Source organism: Lycium ferocissimum, chromosome 6, assembly GCF_029784015.1.
Source record: "Lycium ferocissimum isolate CSIRO_LF1 chromosome 6, AGI_CSIRO_Lferr_CH_V1, whole genome shotgun sequence".
In the NCBI taxonomy this organism is placed as follows: Eukaryota; Viridiplantae; Streptophyta; class Magnoliopsida; order Solanales; family Solanaceae; genus Lycium; species Lycium ferocissimum.
Window position 1 is genome coordinate 10924690 of NC_081347.1, and position 17049 is coordinate 10941738.

The window sequence follows — 17049 nt, forward strand, 5'->3', positions numbered from 1 at the left end:
ATGTTTACCATGTGGGAGGATTATATTAAAGAGTAGTTACATTACTATTCATGTTAAATTTTCTTTTTTATTGAACTAAAGTTTGATCAATTGATGTTGTATTTTTTAGAAAGGTCTTCTAGTAGCGTATTAATTTTATTATGAACTATGATTTACTCATTTGGTAAGATTGTATAAGAATTGAGAAATTTTTTATGGTTTTCACAACTTGTGGGGTTTTTATGTTTATAAAAAAAATTGTAACTTAAGAAATTCAAATTGCATGTCCAAACATGATTTCATCTCATGAGATGAAATCATGTCCAAATGGCTAAGGGACTATCTTTAGCCATTGATTACAGATACTTTCTTAAGTTTGACATGTCTAATGATTATATGAAGGTCTTTACATAAGGCCCTTGGATTACATACCAATTACCTTACAATGAAACAATGAGATCTGCAGCACAAGCCACTACTGCAACATTATGGGTGATCAAAAGTTGGTGTTTATTAGTAGTAGCGAAGGTCGCTTTTCAAAAGTTGAAATTTTAAGTTTTTCTCCAAAAATATTTTTGAAATCTTGGTGAAGTACGGATTAATGTTCTAATATTAAAAAAAAAAAAAAAAAGAAGAAGAAGATTCTATTGATCAGTCAAACACAAGCTACTACTCTTCAAAAAAAAAGTTTGAAAACAATTTATACCAAGACACATTGTCCAAAATAAGCAATTTTTAGATATTTGACCAAACAAGCTATTAGCTACTTCTTCCATGAGAACTATATTATTTTGATTATGTAAGAATTGCCATTGCAACTTATAGGCAGAGGCGGGCCCACCCTATTAGGAGGGGGTCATGTGCCCCCCTAACCTCAGGAATACCTTGTGTATATATGGTATATATACCTTAAAGAACGTGTATATATTTAACAGGACCCTTGACAAGTATATACTGTTTTGGTGCATTTGGTTGTTTAGCCTCTTAGGTCCTTGTACGACAACACTTGGGTTCGAGTCTCACTTGTAGCACTTTTATTTCTATTTTTTGTTGAGTTTTTTTTGTAGATTCTATAAATTAATAAGCTCACATACTTCTTCTTTTTTTTTTTTTTTTTTTTTTTTTTTTTAAATTTTATTTTAACTCTCTAGTCCTCCCTTTACCCCCTCCCCCCGCCCCAACACCACACAAAAGAAAATTTAATATATCTTTTTCCCATTCTAAATCATTTTCCTTCTTCCAATTTTGAAGTTTATATTTTATACTACTATTTTACCAATAACTTATCATAATTATTAAGTTTTCAAGATTTGCAAGCCAAACTTTCACAGCAATAATTTGATATATCTATATTAAGGCATTGTCATTGATGCCCCCTCTGCGTCGAAATTCTGAGTCCGCCTTTACTTATAGGGGCAACTGCACAATGCAAATAGCTATATTTAGGACCTCTATTTAAAGAATAGTTGAAGTTTATAAATTTTAACCATCTCCGGATTAATGTTAGACCAGTGAGATTGAAGTTGAGAATGACTTGTTTGAAATTTTAAGTTTCAAATATATGGGTCTGGAATTAGAAATTGTCAAGTATAATTTCAAACCCTTGTGTCTGGCACTTGAAAACTTCCAGTAATTCTACTGGTCTGAAGGGTTGGCATACAATTGAGTTTCTAATTAATTTATTTCTTTGCTTAAACTTCTTCCACTTCTTGTTCTTCCATTCAATTGTAACTAGGGATGTACAAAGTAAACCGACAAACCGCACCAAACCGATAATTCGAATCAAACTGAGAAAAAAACTCGACTAGCGGTTTGGTTTGACTTGGTTTGCTTTTAAAAAGAAAAACCCAAACACTATTGGTTTGGTTTGGTTTTAACTAAAAAAAGTCAAACCGAATCAAACCAACCAGACGTTACATTTATAAAATTTCAAACACATTTTATAGAAAAAATATTTATTTATAATGTAATTTATAAATGTTTCTTTAACTTTTTCATAATTTTTTGTCTTTTAACATATTATTTCAAGTTTGGAATTAAAATTTTGAATGGTCCAATAAGTTTTATAGCCCAATGATATTAGTAACTCAAATAAAACTCAACAAAAATCAAATCAATACTAATGCTAACAAAAGAAATTCATAACTAACACTGGAATGACAATAATTTTGATATCTATTCTTTAGTTTTAAATTAGTTTAGAAAGTGAAAATACATAATTTAATTTTATTTTTTCCTTTAATATCTAGTCATGTAATTAATACTTATTAGCCGTACTTATTTTAGCATGACTTAGTACTTTTAGATTATGATCATTTTCTACATGCCTTATAAATTAGCCGTATTTATTGTAGCATGACTTAGTACTTTTAGATTATGATCATTTAATTTTATGCAGTTTCATTAATTTTTTTCGTTGAATAATGTCCTCTCTCATCACGTTTTGTGTTATTTTCTTAATAAATATCTTAATTAGATAGTCGTATCTTAGTAGGACTAAAGAAATATTTAAAGTATAAGTTATATGTTTTGTATGAAGACTTTACCAGAAAAAACCTGAAAAACCCGAGCAACCCCAAAAAACCAAGAAAACCCGAGGTTGAAACACCCGACTTTTGTTGGTTTGGTTTGGTTTATAGATTTAAAAACCCGATGCAATTGTTTTGGTGTGGTCTTTAAAAAATCCGAACCAACCCGGTCCATGTACACCCCTAATTGTAACCATGATACTTGCTTATTTCAGTACTAGTTTTCCTCCTTTTGCAACTACTAAATTCAAGTAATGTCATTGTTGCTGACTAGCAGTTAACATAGACGGAGCTAAAATTTGAAGTTTACTTCCTAAGTTTTGTACAGTACAAGGGTTATTAATTATCTCTAAAGTGTCTTTAAATACAAAATAATTGTGCTCTGATTCTTCTTTTCAGGAATACTAAGTAGTTTGATGGCTAGTTTGTCCTAGTTCATACCATCCTTTACGAATAATTTTAGGATCGCGACTTATGAGCATGATATAAATATTTTTGAGTATGAAATGCTTTGGATTTATAATCTTTTCTTATATTTTTTTTAGTTTTCTTGTTTTGCTTATAAAGAATGGAATTATATACTTACATAATTGTTCAAGTAGGATCATTGACCGTAAAGACTGGAACTTAAGCTTGGTTTTTGAGGAAGACTATGAATGCTTTATTATTTTTATTTTTTTATTATAGCTTTCTCTTTCTTGAATGTACGTAGCGGGTAGCTTTGCGGATATTTAAGTAAATAATAATACTTTTATAAAGTGACAATATTTTGTGACATCTACAAATCGAAAGTTTAACCAAACAAGAATATCGGACAAAAAGTGTAATAAAGTACGATGTATCTAATTATATGTAGTTATATATGTATACCAGTGTGTAAATGAATCTTGATATGCATTGTCAACCAATGCATTCACTGTAAAGAAAAAAAAAATGATGGACAATTTCCATGACTAAAACAACAAAAAATTGTCAATAGTTCTATTTAACGATTAATTAGCGACAGATTATTAAAATATCATTGCTAGATATGGTTTATATATTTAGCGACTGATTAATGATGAATTTCGTAGCTTGTTTTGGATATTTCTTTTTTGTGATTTTAGGATACTATAGAAAGTACTGACTTTTGTCTAATTAACTAATCCCATCAATTATAAGATTACTTATCTTTAATTACCTTTATGATGATTTAATAATTGGCCATTAACTGACATAAATCTCAACCCACTTGCATGCATCTATCATATGTATGCTGAAAGATTTTATTGACTTTGATTTGTCAATTCACGTGGTGACAATCTAGCTTTCCAAGGATGGAGTACGTAACATGCACATGCATGATTCACTTTCACAATCCACAATTGTTTCTTGAATAATGTGATAAAGTTGGATGACAAATTCAACTCCAAATTGAATTTTTTTTTGTAAAATATCGAATAATACTTCTACCATATGTAGTTCAATTTCATTATTTTTACTTAACTTAAGAGTTAAGAGAAGAAAAAAGTCTTCTTTTTTTCATTGTCCAAGAATGTTTTTAAAAACAAAGATAGGTTTTTTTATTTCAGTCATCCAAATTATCTATAAAAAAAAAATAGATAGAATAACCGACCTTGTCAATTGCTAATGAAAGAACGAAATCCGGATATACCAATACCTATTACGGGTAAAAAGATGGAGATCGAAAGAAATAACTCTCGCGGTCCAGAATCAAAAAAGGAATCCTTCGGGGCATTAAATTAAATGAGTTCTTTTTGATTCTGCATCTTCACGTGACTCAATAGGAGAGATTGACCTATTTCATACTTCTTCAAATAGCAAAGATTTAGCTTCTAAGGAATGATTAAAACGATTTATCTTTCGACATCATTATTTGAAGAAATTTAGATCATCTTAGGAAAAAAGACTTATCTTTTTTTAATTGAATCATCAACGATTTCAATGATTTAAAATAGATAAATACACCAAACAACAAATCCAATTTTTTTATGAGATGGATAAAAAAAGATTAATGTAAGGTAAGATTTTAATTCTTATTCTTTTTTTTTTTTTTTTTTAATCTGATTGATAAAATCCAAAGAATAGGGAGGTTTTCGTATCTATCAATTCGATCAAATAGACTGAGCAATTGTCACCGTTTATAGATATTGAAATGATATAAGATTCTTTAAAAATTCTATTTGCCCCCCCCTCTCTCTCCCCCCCCCCCCCCCCTCCACAAAAAAAAATGGAATTTAATAATACGGGCTATAATCGCGTGAACGGCAAATCTAATCAATTTTTAGTGAAGATCAGTCCAAACTTAATTACGTACGTGTACATAAAACAACATAGGGAAAATAACCCTCTATGACTATTTGAAAAAAAAAAAAATCCGAAATTGTCTATGTTTGTAAAAATTACCCGAAATTGCCCAATTTGTACCCTCACTTCAAAAGCCTGTTGTATATTTGTACGCTCACTACAATTGAAAAAATGTTGTATATTATTGTATATAATTGAATTTTCTTGGATATAAACACCTCTTATACATTATTATACACTCTATACATTATTATACAAGGTTAATACATTGTCTACTCCAGATGTATAAAGTTGTATATTGTGAAAAAATGATTTTACGGGGTGTAATTAAAAAATATGGCTATGCAAATGTAATTTTATATGCTAGATTGTACATTATTAAAATTTTCCCTAAAACATACTTCCTCGCGAGTTTTGTAAAGGTATTACTATAAGCTTACAAATTCTTATCTTTGAAATATTTAGATGTCACCATAATATGTTATTCAGAGAAAACTTATGATGAATCATACTAAACTATTGAGAAATGAAAGGCACAATCCGTAATTGTGAACAACAATGTAAATAGATATAATATGAAATGAAACCATTACTTGTACTATTGCATATTTTACTTGGACACTTAGCTTGTTTCCTCCTCCTTTTTTTCCTTGATGTTTCTGATACCTTTTGTATTTAAGTTCCCCACTAAAATCCTTTCATTATTAAAAGAGATAACGAAGAGATGAATTTCTATGGCCAATTAGAATAGGAATTTGAAAGGGTTGGGGGGGGGGGGGGTGTTGAGAGAAGTTACATAATTAAAAGAACACCATAAGACATTATAAAATCAATTTCCCAAAAATAATACAGAAAATATTGAAAAGGAATCAACAATTCTAGACATCAAATAATAACCCCTATTATTGGATAGATAACAAGGCAGTGATTTTTTTATGACCAATTATAATTTGAAAAAAAAAAAAGAAAAGGAAAATGACCCTAGAAAGATTTTTGTATTATTATTCATTCACTAATCTTTTATAAAATTAATCGTATAATTAAAATAATATCTATAATGTCTAGTAAGACCATTTCCCAAAACTAACAAAGAAAATGGTTGAAAGAGAATCAATAATTGTAGACATCAAAAGACATACGTGTACTTGGAAGTTGGAACATGTGTTCAAGAGTAGCTATGGCCTAATCTAAAAGAAACAAATATTCCGGACATTAATTGAAGGGGTCCATCTTATTGCAATAGTTTCTAACAGTGTGTCCCGTGAACTCATTTTGGAAGGTAGGCAACTTCCAAAAAGGGGCTATTAATTGTTACTGTCCCTGCCAAACAGACCCTTACACACAACTAGGAGAAAAACTACAAAAACAACTGAAAGTCCATAATTTATATGGTACCATAGTTCGATAGTGACAAACAGATAGACCCTAAAATGACCAGTATCCAAATTTTATAGAATATAAATTATTGAATAATACAGAACCAAGAAAATTACGAGGTGCTAAAAAACCAACAAAGTTGTGTTGGAGTGGTAAGTGTTTTTTCATGCTTAATCAAAGAATTCGGTTCGACACATTTTGCGTACGAAATCGCTTTTGTTAGAGAGCACTTCAATCAAGCCTCAATACGAAGACCGGACAACGGATGGGAAATCAATAAATATAGAGGTGCTCAAAATGGGTAATAATGAAAACTTATATTCCGTCAGTCCCTAATTATGAATTTTCGTTATTCATTGTGATTAATGTTCACTATATTACCATCTAAAGACATCATTTACGGGTAACTAGTGTTTCTTATTTTCCATTAAATTAATGATCTCTCATTAATATATATGTTCTTCAAAATATTATGTTAAACTGATCTTTGAGCCTACATATTGCTAAAGTTATTGCCTTATGTTTATTATATATAAAAAGAAAGAAGAAGCCCTCAGACTACTGTGATTCATTTTTTAGACCAAGAAAACTTACTAGTGAGAAACTAGGTCAGTAGTAGGTCTCAATTAGAGAGGAAATTGTTGAATAGTTAGCAAGAAAATAACTAAAACAATCAATTATGCATAATAGGGAATGAAAAGGTATTATCTAGTTCATATATAGCAGAGAATGATATTTTCAACTTTTGCATTTTTCAGTTTTCTTTTTTTTTTTTTTTTTTTCCACATGGTGTTCAGTATCACCATTGGAGCCGCGACCAATCAGAATTTTCATCGGGCATAGCTCATTTTAGAGGGAAGCGCTCCTTACCAAATTTTTTTTATATGTATACTCAGGACTCGAACCCGAAATTTTTAATTAAGGGTAGATGGATCATATTCGTTCCACCGTAACCTTTGGTTTTTGTATGCTCCTCCACAAATACTCATCTTTCTTATTCCATACGGGGACATCTGATAAAAAAAATTATCTTTTCCCCCACTTAGAAATCTTTTAAAAATAAATTCCCATTAAGTGTATTTAAGTTTTCCTATTCCCCACTTAGAAATTCTTTTCAGTATAAAAGTGAAAGCAACCCTTTCCATACAACTATATGATTCCTTTACTAGACCAAGAAATCTAACATCAAATTCCTTTCCTCCATACCATCTTCAAATCCAAACAAGAAAAAGAATCTGAAAAGCAAATCAATCAAAGCCATTTAATCATCAAGAATGTCTTATAATTTCTACTTCTTCTTGATTCTTGTTTTCTTGATTTCACTTCAACCAAATATTTCCACCACATCATCAATTGATCTCATCCAAAAAACATGTAAGAACACAAAATACTATGATCTTTGTGTATCCTCTCTCAAATCTGATTCCACAAGTCTCAAAGCAGACACAAAAGGCTTAGCAACCATAATGATCAAAGTTGGAATGGCCAATGCCACAGCCACAAATTCTTTTCTTTCTTCAAAATTAGTACTTAACACTACTAATTACACAAATAATGATGTGGTATTAATGAAGAAACTCCTCAAGGATTGTGCTGATAAGTATGCATTAGCCACAAATGCACTTCAAGATTCACTTCAAGATATGAATAATGAAGTTTATGACTATGCTTATATGCATGTTATGGCTGCTGCTGATTACCCTAATGTTTGTCACAATGGGTTTAGGAGGAATCCAGGATTGGCTTATCCTCCTCAACTTGCTATTAGGGAAGATGGATTTAAGCATATTTGTGATGTGGTTTTAGGTATTCTTGATGCTCTTGGATGGTGATATATTTTTTTTTCTTCTTTTCCTTTTTCATGGGGTTTAATTTCTTTCTTTTTTTTCATGTGATATGAAATGTAAACTTTTGTGTTATTATATTATGTGTTTGGGTGGTCTTTGTAAGAAATGAGGATTCGAATGGTGCCCTTGTTTATTCATTTTCCTTAGAGTTTTACCTTTTATGCTCGGATAATGTAAAAATATTTTCACATAATCAAATCATTTAAAAATTAATTGGGAGTAATTATTTACAAAAAATACATTGATAATAATTTAAAAATAAGATTGATTACTTGTTATAATAGGTTAAGTGTAAATAAGTAAAGTCTTTTCCTTAAGGGCAATTAAATAGTCATGATGATAAAGTTGGTTCTTTTGAGAGTACTATATAATTCTTTATTTTATCAAATGTATTTGACTAGTTATGTTGGAAAAAAGAAGGGAATTAGAGCAAAAGGTGGGAAGATTTTTTTTTTTTTTCCTTTCCTTTCCTTTTCCAAATCTATTTGACTAATAATTCCTTTTTATTAGTGTCCACTAAATTTCAGTTTCGAAACAAGGAATTCATATGACACTACAACAAGGTAAACTTTTTTCTTTTTTTTTTTTGTTTCCGAGCTGAACAAGAGTTTTAAATTTGATTCTTGTTACCTCCATTTCAATTTATATGACATGATTTTCTTTTAGCCTGTATTAAGAAAATAATAAGTTTTAAATTTAAAAATATTTAAACTTATCAATTATTCTTATTGACAAACAACTGCGATAGAATGTGCCTCTTCAACTCTAGCTATTGCTTAGAGCGTGTTTGGATTGGCTTATTTTAGGTGCTTTTAAGTCAAAATAGTTTTTAAGCATTTTTTAGTGTTTGGGTAAAATAAAAATTAAAAAACTTTTAAAAAATTATTTTTAAGCCAAAATAATAATAAAAAAAAAAAACCAAAAATCATAAGCTAAAATTCCCAACGCATGACTTTTTACTTTTAGACTAAAAATCATAAGCCTATCCAAACGGGCTGTTACTTATTCTTTCTTCTCTATGCAACCTTAATGGTTAGAGATTGAACTACAGAGTAGCTTATGATTGTAACATATGGAAAACAGTGCGTTTTCCTTTCAAATTTGCATTATATGATGATTAGGTTTTTCAATATTTTTGTATAAGATATTGATATAGAATAAATTAGTAATTGATATCTATCGTGCAAAACACTAGTGTTCCATAATCTTCTCTCTATCCATTTGTTTTCGTCTATTCAAAATGTTGTCAGATGAGTTTTCCTTTTCATGAATATCTTAAATTTGTTGCTAAATATAATGAACAATGTCGTTTACTTTTAAAAGTATGCATGTGAATCCATCCACCATCGACAAAAATCTAACCTGCCCCTACTTCAAGAATTAACTTTTTTTAATTTTGTATTATAAGGAGTATTCTTTTATCAAATCAAAGACTCACATGTATCATGTATGTGCCAAACAATTGTATGATGACCCTATAATTTCGAACTATGCATTGGAGACTGTTCTATATTATGCAAGGCACTAAACCTTGTACAACTTCGAAAACTCAGCAGCAGTGTCCTTATGTTGTTGGGTAAATTTAGAACATGTCTTTTATGGAACCTATGAAAAAGAAAACGAGAACAGAAATCAATTACCAGATCAAAATTTAGACATGAGATAATTTGGACTTCATGATTAAGATGTTCAATTATAGAATTTGTTTGTTGAAATGATCTAAAGAAATGGATTTCAACAAACAAGCAGGGGGTTGCTACTTGCTAGTACATTTTTTTTAATTGGAATTTCTTACATTGTATAGCCGCATATCAAAATAATATCCAGAAAATATATATAAAAAATATATACAGAAATATATGTATGTTTTGTCTAAAATATATTTTTGGCCATGTGCACGAAATTTGGACTGGAAGGCCCAAGTGGTGGATTACCTTCTTCTCTTACTCTCGAGATAATCATGAGGCCCAGTCCAAGCCATAAAAATGGCCTACTACAAGAAGTTGCTTTTGGGTCGTTGGCACTTATACCCTTACTAGTTATGTGAAGATCAGGCTTATTTTTCGCCCAAACTCGATATAAAAGCGAGATATTTTAACAAAATATAATTTGTGTTAGAAAGTTGCATAATAACAACAACAACAATCATATACCCATGTAGTCCATAAGGGAGTTATATAAAAAACAAAATTTTCATTCCACTTTCTTTAATATTTTAACCCATTTTGATGAAATTATTTAATGCAAATCAAATTTGGAACTTAATTTGACATTATAACTTATGTATCCTAATTTTCAAAGTTATTTAATTCTAAATAAATAATTTATACATAGTTAATGAACTTTTAAGACAAATACATAATTTAACTTGAAGTCCTCTCTTAATTAGGGATTAGGGTTCGTATGGAAAAAAAAAATCTTTGGAGGAAGCTCTCCGAATATGCGATGCGGTCACTTATTTAATGTGTTCGATCTTCAAAGAACGTGAAAAATTTCGATAATTTGAAAAGTAGGACTTTTAAAACAAAAACAAAAAATTGACATAAATAAATAAGATTAGGACCTAAAAGTAATTAATTAAAAAGTTTTAAAAAATTTGAAAATTATTGTAAGGACTACAAAAGTCCCAATTTCGATAATTTTGAAAAGTAAACTTTAAAAACAAAAAAATAAAAAAATTGACTTAAATAAATAAAATTAGGACATAAAAGTAATTAATGAAAAAGTTTTTAAAAATTTGGGAAATTATTGTGAGGACTACAAAAGTCCTCACATTCTCTCTTATATATAATAGTAATTTTGTGTTGATCTTTAATTTTTGTATCTCATAACAAATAATTTTTTTGCGGGACATATAATTTTGCATCATAATATTCCAGGTAAATTACGCGCCCCTACATACGCCATGTCTGTACATAATTTATGTTAAATGGCGTTCGATTTTAAAGGGCAAAATTAAAGATCAGCCCATTTAAAAGGCAAAAGTTAAAGACAAGCCCATTTGAAGGACAAACCGGGCAATTAACACTATCAGATCTGATTACAGTAGCTATGCAAAACCAAAACAAGGATTGGCTTTGTCCAATGCTGCAGAAATTTATGTTCATTGTACTATGTAAAATTTGAATACCAAATGCATCAAAACTATAATAACTCAGATGAAGGTACCTAAATTGGCATAGACGAAATATGAGCAAGAGCCGGATTATAATACTTTGAAAGTTTTTGGGTGTCGTTGATTTCCTTACCTCGAAGGAAAAAATAAGAACAAGTTTCAACCAAAAACTTTTCCTTGCGTTTTCATAGGATACAGTTTACTTCACAAGGGATATAGATGTTACCATCCTCATACACGCAAGGTTTTCATATCACGACATGTAATTTTTTATGAATCCTACTTGCCTTATGCTTCTAGCAGTGATATAGTTTTTGTAGATTCAGATGACTGGCACCTCACCACCTTTCAATAGTTTCTTCAGCAGAATACTCCTCGATCTCCGACTAAGTCACAACAACCCGATCAGTCCATCTCTTCATCAACCATGGATGATGAACTTGCTATTGTTGGCCCGATAATTCCTGTACATCAGCAGGCTTTGGAGTCATATATTGCAGCATTTGAAGGACCCGTTACACCACAATCAGATGGACATTTAGATACAACAAATTCCAGCCAACGCACCAATCATACCACTGGTTCGTCGTCACTTCTGATTCCCGAAAGTCCATCTTTTTCGCCAACTGTTTGCTCCCCATCATCAAAATCAGTAGCTACATCATCTGGCCTCGCCCCGTCGATCATACCATCTCGGCTACACCAAATGATGCAGCAAATAACCACCACACGCTTACACGAGCAAAGACTAAGACACTGCCAAATCCCTCATTCCAATACTTAACCTTTCCTTCCTCACGTCATGATGATACTTCCGAGCCCAAAACCATCACGACAGCCTCACTAAACCTTATTGGGTAGCTGCGATGAACGATGAATTGAGAGCCTTGAAGTCCAATGATACTTGGACATTGGTGCCTCGCCAACACCACATGAATGTTGTAGGATCTTGATGGGTGTTCAAGACTAAGTTAAAGCATGATGGATCAATGGAACGTTTCAAAGCACGTTTGGTTGCGAAAGGCTACAATCAGCTCGAAGGTTGTCGACACCTTCAGTCCAGTCGTCAAAGCTACCACAATTCCACTAGTCTTGTCTGTCGCAGTCACATTGAAATGGCACATCAAACAACTCGACATCAAAAATGCATTTTTATATGGTGATCTCTCTGAAACGGTCTTCGTGGAGCAACCCCCAGGTTTTATTGATCCTATATTTCCGAATTATGTTTGCTTATTAAAGAAAACCATCTATGGATTAAAGCAAGCCGCAAGGGCATGGTTCTACAAATTCAGCTCCTTTCTTCTTCATCTTGGTTTTTCTTGTAGTAAAGCAGATCCGTCGTTGTTTTTAGTGTTCCATTCCTCCAAGGGCTCTATGTTCTTACTCCTTTATGTGGGCGATATCATTTTGATTGGCAACCGTCCTTTGCTTATGAACACTCTGGTCGACAAGCTTCGATCTCGCTTTGCAATGAAAGATATGGGAGATCTCCATTATTTTTTTGGAGTCAAGGTACACCACAACTCTGCCGGTCTCTTTTTAAACCAACACAAATATGTGACTGATATTCTTCATCATACAAATATGTTGGATGCAAGAGCAATCCATACATCACTTGCTCTTAAACATGATCTTCATTCTTCTTCTGGCTCACTTGTCACAGCCTCGGATTACCGTAGCGTTGTTGGCGCACTGCAATATGTTACACTCACGAGACCAGAGATTTCACACTCAGTTAATCTCTTGTGCTAGTTTATGCAAAGTCCCATTTTTGTACATTGGACGGGTGGGAAACGAGTCCTTCGTTATCTTGCAGGCACTCCTGACTTGGGTATGCATATCTTGGCTAGGTCGTCTCTCAATTTAGTAGGCTTTTTGGATGAAATTTGGGCTGGTCATCCCCTTACCCGACGGTCTACCACAGGACTATGTGTCTTTCTTGGCGTTAATTGCATCAGCTGGTCATCCAAGAAGCAACATACAGTAGCTAAGTCGAGCACCAAAGCTGAGTATTGATCTTTGGCTTCTCTAGCTGCAGAACTGACATGGGTCACCTATCTCTTGAAGGATATTGGCGTTTCCTTATCTCGTCCTCCATTGCTGGTCACGAATAATATCATCAGCGCTCTTCATCTCACAGCGAATCCGATATTACATGCTTGCACCAAACATGTCAACTTTGATTACCATTTTGTGCGCGAATAGGTGGTTCATGGCGCAATGGACACAAAGTTCATTCCTTCCGAGCTTCAAATTGAAAATATTCTCACAAAGCCGTTGTCTAAACATCAGTTCCAAGTTTTACGCATCAAGCTTGGTGTTGTTCGAAATCACCACACCAGCTTGCGGGGATGATAGACACTCCCAACCTGGATAGAATACAATCCTTAGTCATGTAGCCTTAGTAGTCTTAGCCGACACAATAACTCCCTGGAAGAGTTATTGTACATCTAAACGTGTATAGCTAAAATCTAAGCACATGAAGGACTCTTCTGCTAAACATGTACAGTATAAATATCCATGTCATGTAACGTATGAAATCAACAAGCAAGACTTGAAATATTCTTGTAGTCTTTGTGTCATTATTTTCTTTAGTTTAGACCTTTACATATACTATATGAAATTATTCTCTTGAAATGTTAAGGTATAAAATAAGAGGGTTGTCCCTTTTTTCACTAGTAGAATAACTAGACTTTATTTGAAATGAATATAAATGAATGACTAATAGTTGGATGGGCAAAAATGTATAAGCACCATGTAATGGGTATCTAGAGAAGATGTCTCTTTAAGGGAGTGTCTAGTGGGGAGGAAGATAATTTTTGTAAAATATTTTTCAATTTTCTCATGTTTGGTTGGTCAAATATTTTATTTTTCAAAATTAGAAAACAAGTTTTAAAAAAATCAGAAAAATGACTTCCCTAATAGAAATAGGAAAACAAGCTTTATAAGTGGCATTTCACACTAATTATCTTCTCTCCATCCCCAATATCCGACCCTCTATCCCCCACTCCCTTGACCCCGACCCCGATCCTCACCCCATCTTCATTCCCACACTCATAATATTTGCTTAAATTAACTAGTGATAAAAAATAAAAATAAAAAGAGGGGGGGGGGGGGGGGGTATCATCCTGATTTTCTTGATTATATTAATATGAAACATAGTATTTCCTCTGTTTCAATGTGTATAACTTTGATTCGGAGTATGAGGGTCCAAACTAACTAATTTACGGTGCGAATTTGAGTATAGACTCTTCAATTTTATCGAAATAAAATTTACAATATTTAGAAACTACATAAAAAGTAATAAAGTCTCAATAGTTAACAATTCAAAATATTTAAAAGGTATTTGAATTACCATCAAAGAAAATATGCTTTGACTATCCAAATCGACCAAATAGTAACTAACTAACACAAAAAAATTGAAATGGAGAGAGTAATAACTATGCTTTAGTTCTAAATAAAGTGAAGTTAAGGTCAGCTGCTTATGAATCTTCACACTGATCATATTTTTCATTATGTATTCTGATGATTCATCTTGAATTGATTAGTTTATAACTAACGTCCTTTCCTAATCTTAATCTCCACCACTATTATATTTGACCAACTTTATATTTAACGCAAACACCAGTAAATAATTCAAGAAATTTTTTACTCAAAGAACAAATAATTTTATGAAACTACTTTTATGTAAAATTCTATGTAAAAGCAAATGGTATCCACTTCCAAAACTTCTATGAAATATAAGTCGCCTTGAGACACATTTTCGTTCTTAGGCACAATTTATTCCTTTAGCCCAATTTCTTTCGAATAACCATTTTTAGAGTATGTGATTGAAAAATAGCCCGATATTGAAAAGTCTTTAAAAAAAGATTAAATTACCCCACGCTTAACAAAGGCAGAGGTAAACTTTTTTAGCACTTATTTAGGCATTTCTTGTTCCGATAACCCTAACCATTTCCCTTTTCTTTTTTTTTTTTTTGCCCAAAACCACCATGGCATGCCAATTTTGCTCTTCATTTAATGGTGATACGGAATGCCAAGGACTTGAATGCGCTTTCCAACGATATTTAACTCCCGAAATGCTTGAGATGGAGCATTTTCGTAATCTGTTCGAGTCTGTTTTTTTGAAGTTTGGAGGGATCGGTAATCTTTAGGACCATCTCATTTTTTATGTACCTGAGGTGGAGAGGTCGCTTTTCCTTCATGCCCGCTTCATAGAGGCCGAGAGCTTCCGCTCTGAGCCTTGATTGGGTGCTGTGTACGAAATTATTCAGTTCAAAGCTGAAAACAGAGCACTTAAACAGTCTGTTACTCTTATTTAAGTTAGTTTAGTACTATTTATTTCCTTTTATTTACGTGAAAAAATGATTGTTCTTTTGAAATTCTGAATAGGGCATTGACACGGAACACAAATGTGTTCAAACAGATTTCAGAGGCCTCAGATGGATTCATTAGAGTTTTGGCAGCAGTCCAACAATGGGTAGAAAGAGTTAGGCGTCTTTGGGTTAATAGGGTAAGTTGAATTTTCTCTGTTTTCAAATTTATTTGGACTAATAATTGTTCTATTTTCTCATTTGTGTTTATTTTGTTTTTGCTTTAGGAGAATTCGGTTAGAGACGATTAGCCCATCATCAACAAAGTATAGGATGCAAACAACTAGAGTATGTTCTGGAGAGGATTATTGGCTCTGTTAACGTACAATAGTGTTATTTAGAAGTGTTAATTAGTAAGCTCTTGAAGTCCCTATATTTTTCATGCCAATTCGCAATATTCTGTAAATTTTATAACATACAGTAGTGCAATGTAGAGAAGAAAAAAGTAGTGACACTCGTCTGTCTTATGATTCTTTGATGAGCTATTAGTATCCTTACACCTTTTATAGCGTCTTTTTGAGGGGTGATTTTCATGAGACATGATGAACTCGCTTTGCTAGTTGATGCGTGTCATACTAATTAATAATGTCACGCATATAGATAGCTGCATACATTTCCGATGTTTCTTGTATCCTTGGTATAGTTATTGATTGTGTATTCTGCATTACCAGGATTAATCTTGAATTGGCTATGACTGAACCTAGATCCATAAGTAGTTGTTGACGGTAAAAATCTACGATTAAATTTAGTAATATGCCTAGTTGTGTAGTCTGAAGAACTGCAAAGAATGTGAAAACTAAAAAAGCAATCATTTGATGTTTCTACAGAAAAATGTTATAAGTTATAGGTCCTCAAGAGAGATTTAGGCATCTTTAGCTTTTACACTTTCTGTTTTGATGGATGAGTTCGGGGGTCAACTTGTGCCAAACGTGTTCTTTTAATTTCGTTGATATTACCTATTGTGAGTTAAGTCGATCAGTTCAATATGCATGTGGAGAAATTGAAGCTAAGGACTGGTTGATTCATCTGATGATTAAATTCATCTTTTGGGTCTTAGTTTTTATTTTATTTTTAAATGCTCGATACCAAGTTGGGTTTCTCGAGAGCAACTGTTTATTTTTATTCTATGAAGTCCGTGTCATTAATTACTAGAGATCGACCTAGAAAATTGATTAAGCGTTGTCTTAGTCTATTGGTTTATGGGATCATATTAGCTAGTGCTTGTTTAATCGTTACTTGTTTGCTGCTTCTTGATGCTGCAGATTGATATGTTTGAAAGAGTATGTTAAATTTCTGACTGATCGCCAAATTGGAGTTTCCTCTTTGGTGATTTAGTATTTCCTTTTAGTTGTTATCTCTAACTTCCAACTATTACAACAATGCATCATTTTGCATCTAGCTGTCACGATGAGGAGCTGATATATTCGAAGTATATTGTCAAAATTTTCTAACCTTTGTATGTTGCTACAAGTGTCTTAAATTGTTGTTATATAGCGGTGTACAGTGTATATTTTTCGGTA

General features: G+C 32.1%; 1 protein-coding gene and 1 long non-coding RNA gene across 2 annotated transcripts; both read left to right on the top strand.

Annotated features, from left to right (window-relative positions):
* Positions 1-7226: 7226 nt before the first annotated feature.
* Positions 7227-8175, top strand: LOC132060649 (cell wall / vacuolar inhibitor of fructosidase 2). Its single transcript, XM_059453630.1, has one exon. It carries the CDS (start codon positions 7466-7468, stop codon positions 8021-8023), a length of 558 nt encoding a protein of 185 aa, XP_059309613.1. The 5' UTR covers positions 7227-7465; the 3' UTR covers positions 8024-8175.
* Positions 8176-14952: 6777 nt separating this feature from the next.
* Positions 14953-16213, top strand: LOC132060650 (uncharacterized). Its single transcript, XR_009415973.1, has 3 exons — positions 14953-15459; positions 15549-15669; positions 15757-16213. It is a non-coding gene; the product is annotated as an uncharacterized LOC132060650 (long non-coding RNA).
* The last annotated feature ends 836 nt before the right edge of the window (positions 16214-17049 follow it).

Bases quoted from the DNA above. Each gene is read 5' to 3' on its own strand.
- LOC132060649 (XM_059453630.1), top strand. From the start codon at position 7,466: ATGTCTTATAATTTCTACTTCTTCTTGATTCTTGTTTTCTTGATTTCA.